This window comes from Telmatherina bonti, assembly GCF_933228915.1.
Source record: "Telmatherina bonti genome assembly, chromosome: 15".
Taxonomy (NCBI): domain Eukaryota; kingdom Metazoa; phylum Chordata; class Actinopteri; order Atheriniformes; family Telmatherinidae; genus Telmatherina; species Telmatherina bonti.
The window spans coordinates 25,393,515-25,399,096 of record NC_136613.1 but is presented as its reverse complement, the minus strand read 5'-3'; the positions used below and the strand labels follow the sequence as shown (position 1 = coordinate 25,399,096).

At 36.3% G+C, this 5,582-nt stretch overlaps 1 protein-coding gene across 1 annotated transcript; it reads right to left on the bottom strand.

The window, feature by feature from the left end:
- Positions 1–4,323: 4,323 nt before the first annotated feature.
- Positions 4,324–5,262, bottom strand: LOC306766884 (olfactory receptor 5F1-like; the record flags this gene model as incomplete). The annotated part of the gene is made up of 1 exon (XM_079254736.1): positions 4,324–5,262. The coding sequence occupies one exon, from the start codon at positions 5,260–5,262 to the stop codon at positions 4,324–4,326; it is 939 nt and encodes a 312-aa protein (XP_079110862.1).
- Between the last annotated feature and the right edge of the window lie 320 nt (positions 5,263–5,582).

The window sequence follows — 5,582 nt, the reverse complement described above, 5'->3', positions numbered from 1 at the left end:
ATTTAAAAAATATTTTTGTGGTTTTTGTAGAAGAATGGGATCAGTAATTAGATGGACTTGACATATGTAGTTGCTAGGCAATGGAGGAGCATAATGGGTAATTCTCGTACACTAGATAGGCCTTCTCATTTTACTGGCAGTAAGCGCACTTCGGTGTGTGCAGACCCTGAATTGAGAAACACATCTTGTATCCTTCATTTTAAGCTAATCTGGAGCCAAACGAAGTGTGGATTTGAAGGGTGGACTCGGAGGAGCCTTTGAATTGGGACAGCACTTGACGCACCATATGATGCATGCAGCCGACGAATCTGCACTCCAAAGAGAGCAGAACCTGAATTTGAGAAACACCCAAGAGATGTATCCTAAGCACCCTCTCCCACAGGGCATTCACTGTATTAAGATCCAGTTCTTTCTTTCAATATACTGTGAATGCCCAAAGGCACTTCAACCATTCAGATCTTAAACCCTGCAGCTCCTTCAGGAGATGTGTGCTATGACTTTTGTCATTTCAAATCTTTGTAGTTGAGATTTTTAGCATTTTGTAAAAATTAAATCTGCCTTGTGATTGGATGAAAGCCCTTAAAACTAAATGTGGACATTGGACATTGAAAAAATTCAGCTCAGCCATTGGTCAGTTTTTACATATTGAGTGACAAATTACTTCAACAGGGTTTAGAGGTCTGCACCAGTTTCTAGTGTCCGATACGTGGAAGCCTTATTTATACCGACAACTTTTGTTTCATTACTGGTTTAGCAATTTCACAGCAGCCATGTACATAGAGGTTCTCTTCCATGTACATCTGCCTCTGCCCTGTGCTACTTAAAAACAAACAAGTTTTACATTAATTCATGGTAGAACTTTACTTTTATTGAAGATGATTCGATTCACAATGTGTCACGTTAGATGATTGCTCCCAGCTGTGTTCTTCAACCAGCAGCGTCTGTTACCAACTAAATCAGCATAGTTAGTATCAGCTCAGACTTTTTGCTTTTTTTTTTTCCAAAAAAGGGGGCGTAACCTTGTTGCATCAAGTCAACTGAGAACTTATATTTTGTTATTTTGCCACTTCGTCCATTCAAATATTAAACTTTTGAGCTTATTCAGGAGATATGTGCAACAGCAAATTTTCAAACAGAAACAGAAATTCACCTTAACAATTGGTCCATTTTGTTCACTATGAGCTGCAGACTGCTTCACTGGTGTACAAGGCCCAGGTTCTCATCCAGCATGTAGCGTTGAGCATTTTGATAATAAATGTTTGGATATTATGGGTCTCAGTCAGAGGGTTTTGACTGGCTCTATTAATTAATTACCACCAACTGTGTGCAACACATACTGCAAGGTGCACTCTAAAAGGAGACAAAATACACTTGAGTCGGACAGTGTAAAATGCAACATAATTGTTGATGGAAAAAATAATAAAAGGAAGTGTTGCAATTTGCGAAAATAGTTCTTAAAAGACCACACAAGCAGTAATAAATTATCTATAATGATTTCAGCAACCAAATACAATGTTTTACTATTGGCTTTAAATTTACAGTTACATCTGAAAGTTTATTGTCAAGTCAAACATTTTAAGCTGTTTCAGCAGTCTGCACCAGTATTCAGTGTCCGGTACATTGCTGTCCTGACTCTACTTTCTTTATTGTAAAACGTTCCTATTCAGCTCATTCAGGAGATATATGCTATGGCTTTTGGTCTATCTTTTCATTTTTTTCCAGTAATTCAGATTTTTGTCAAGCATTGAATTCAGTATTGTGATTGGACCAGACAGATATTCAGCTCAGCCGTTGGTCAGTTATGTGCATAATGAGCTCCTAAGTGCTTCAACAGGAATTTGAGGTCTGCACCAGTTTCCAGTGTCCGGTACATTGCAGCCCTATTGTGATGTGAGTTGAAATTTGTGTATTCTGATGGACTCCACTGGGAGATGCTGGTGACTTTCATGTTGATCATCAATGCTTGTTCACAGCAGTAGAGACACCTTTACAGCAGACAAAATGTGTAAAGTTAATGTTGGCTTCGGTCCACTTTTGTTTTGTTAAACCTGTTAAATAAACAGCGGTTAAAAACTACTTCTAGGAATCTGTGAATTCATGGCACTACTAATACTGAAAACTTCCATTTTTGTACCACTTTGGCAGTGTCTTACAACAGCCATGTACATACAGAGATGCTCTTATATGTAACTCTGACCTGTTTGAAAGCTGATGTATTTCAGTTGACTAACAAGCTCTATAGTAGTTATACTTAAATAGATAGTGGGAAATGGTTGATGCAACATTCAAATATAATTCTATGATTAGCTGAAGTTTAATAATTATTTCTGCAAAGCATTTTGACCATCTTTAGTTCTTCATAGCATTATAGTCAAACATTTCAAATTTCTCTACGACGTCTCCACCAAGTATTCACCCTCTTCTCAATAGAAGAGTTTTGTTCGTTCCTACACATATAGGCATGTCTGAGGTGGTAGCCTGGTGGTTATGAGAAGGGGCTGTATCTCTGGATGTTGTGGCTACAAATCCAGCAAGAGACACATTATGGAATGTGCCTTTGCAATACAACTTACCATCTTCCTCTTTTTAATCTTCAAGAAATTATTCCTCTCTCTTACTGCAGTTTTTTGTCACTTCAAAACATTTTTTCTTCAGATTTCTTTTACACAATTTGGAAAGACTGCTGCGCATCTGCTAGCTGCTGGAATATGCTGCCACTAATTTCAGTGGCATCTTCAGCTTTTTTGCATTATAAATCAGTAATTACACATTAATGCATTCACACTTGCTGTTATGTAATAACAACAATAGTCTAGTTTGATTTAATCATTGACTAAAATCCATTTAAATAAAAAAAAACCAAAAAAAAACCCCCTTTTTGTGCCAAATGTTGTTATGTGATTAAAATGCAACTAATCAAAATTAATTATTCACAAAGCCTATAATTAATTTGATTATTTTTAATTGAGTCACATCCTTAAAAAAAAATCATATAACAAGAAAGAAATGACAAGCAGAGTGGAAATTTTAAAAAGCCACAATAAAATGAAAATGGGTCTGGTTGTCATGCACGCTGTCAGTCAAAGTCTAGACAAACTATTTTCGCATTTGGTTGTAATGGCTTCTGTGAGTTGTGTCTGTTGACTATTGAATCCAGTCATCCACTAAAATTATTTTGAATTTAAAAAAATTCTGTTTTTTGAGACAATTATTCTTATGCGATTACAATGTAATAAATTTAAGATTACTTAATTACAAAGCCTGTAATTATTAGATTATTTCCTTTAATCGAGTCCCACCCTATATAAAAAGTCTGAAAATCAGAAATGGTCTGGAGAAAACCTAAATGCACCCTCACTATTACCATCAAGACAAATTAACAGTGGATCTGACAGTCAGGTGTTAATTGCATTTTATTAGGTGACCATTTGCAAACCCAACCTAACAGACATTTTTCTGGCATGAAGTCCGATACGTATTATTACAATGCAAAGAAGGAAAGACATGCGCAGTCATCTGCTGTTATAAGGCCATTTCCAAAGCCATCCATCATTTTTTTCAGTGAAATAGAATATTTAACTACAGTTGTCATTCAAGACAGCTGACAATAGCACAGCTTATTTTATTCAATAAAAGATGCTTCTAAAGTAATATTCTAAAATATTTATTTATCCAGTCTATTGAAATAAAGCTTTACCATTTTCTGTTCCTCTTTATCACTGAGGCATACTTGGTAATTACAATGTTTATATGAATTTTATAATATATCTATCTATTTTGGAAAAAGTCCTGCCTGTCGCCCAAAGCCAGCTGGGATAGACTCCAGCTTCCCCGCGACCCTGAATTGGATTAAGCGGTTCAGAAAATGAATGAATGAATGACTATTTTGGAAATAATATCTTCACCCATGCATACACTAGACAGCCTGTTGATCTGTATCAACTGTGATGGACAAGATGCATGAAAAGGTTATTATCATGTGTTATGATGATCATGTTTTATTACCATAAATATCTTCAATAAAAGTGGCCAGTTGTGTGATGATGATTGGAGTAAGTTAGGCACAAAGGATGATGGTTCCGACATTTCATCCTAAATACAGAATGCAATGCAGATGCCTGCACAATAACGTGACATGTTCACTGGTTGAATTACAATTTAAACAGAGCGAGAGGGAGAGAGAGACAGAAAAAGAGAGCGAGTGACTGTTGTAATGCCATTAAACTAACAATGAACTTCTTAATTTATATTAATTAAGAATATCAGTAACTGTATCATTTTTCCATCATTCGACACTTGGAGCTTTTCTTGGGCCAGAATAGCTCATGACTTTAATGTAAAAACACAGCTTTTAAATGATTTAAAGACACGTTTTCTGATTTTTGTCAAAGTAAAGCCGTAGATGAGAGGGTTAATAATTGGTGGGACCAGGAGAAATTCCATTGCTATAAAGTTCTGAACGTTTTGTGGCAACTCCTTTGAGCCAAATCGCATGTACAACAAGTCAAAGAGCAACGATGCAACAACAATTACTAAAGAGAGTAAATGTGGTAAACATGTCTGCATGAATTTACGCCTGTTCTCTTTAGATGCATGGCTTGTTTTTACCAGATATATGTAAGACCAAACAATAAAAATAACATGGCCAAAGTAAAACGTGTAATTAAAAGCTGGAATGACAACCTGTGCTATGGATGAAGAGCAAGCTAGATTAGAAATTAACCAGTTAATACAGTAGAGTTTTGGTATGTGTGAGCCACATAATTTTGATGTTGACGTTGTTATTGTGCTCAAGAAAAGCAGGTAAAAGGGAACAAGCCAAGCAAAAAACACATAAACAAAAACCCTTCTTTTAGTCATCACAGAGTGGTACACCAGAGGTCGACATATTGCCACATATCTGTCATAAGCCATCAGAGCCAAAATGGAGAAGTCAGCAGTGGCTGAAGAGTGCAGCACAAAACCCTGCAGAAGGCAGCCAGAATAAGAAATTACATGAGCGCTTGATAGAAGATCATGGAGAAATTTGGGGTAAAAACCTGCTGTCCCGTAGAGTCCATTGATGCACAGATTGCAGAGAAAGACATACATGGGTTCATGAAGATTTTTATCTAAAATGACTGTTACAGCAATGGTGAGATTTACCAGCCAAATCACACAATAACACAATAAAGTGAGCGCAAAGAGGATACCTCTGTACCCCGCTGTTCCACCAAGCCCTGAAAGAGTGAACATAGTAATAAAAGAAATATTATCCATCATAAAATGGCTTTTTCTGTGTCTTTTACGTGAACAGAATGAAGCTGCATTTGCACACCCCAATGTCTGTGTGAAACCAAGTGCAACTCTCTGCACTCGCTCATTATGTTGTCATGACTTTTTAAGCCTTTGTGGCAGCAGCAGTCACTGACGTTGCTAATGTTACTGTCGAACATCCTATCAATAATCTGGGAGTGGCATTAACTACCGTTGTCAAACTGCTGATCATATTATTTTTTAAATAAAATGTAAATTTTTCATATTTTCATATTTCTGTTTCTCTTTTTTTTTCTTTACTTTGTGGAGATGAATACAGAAAAGTC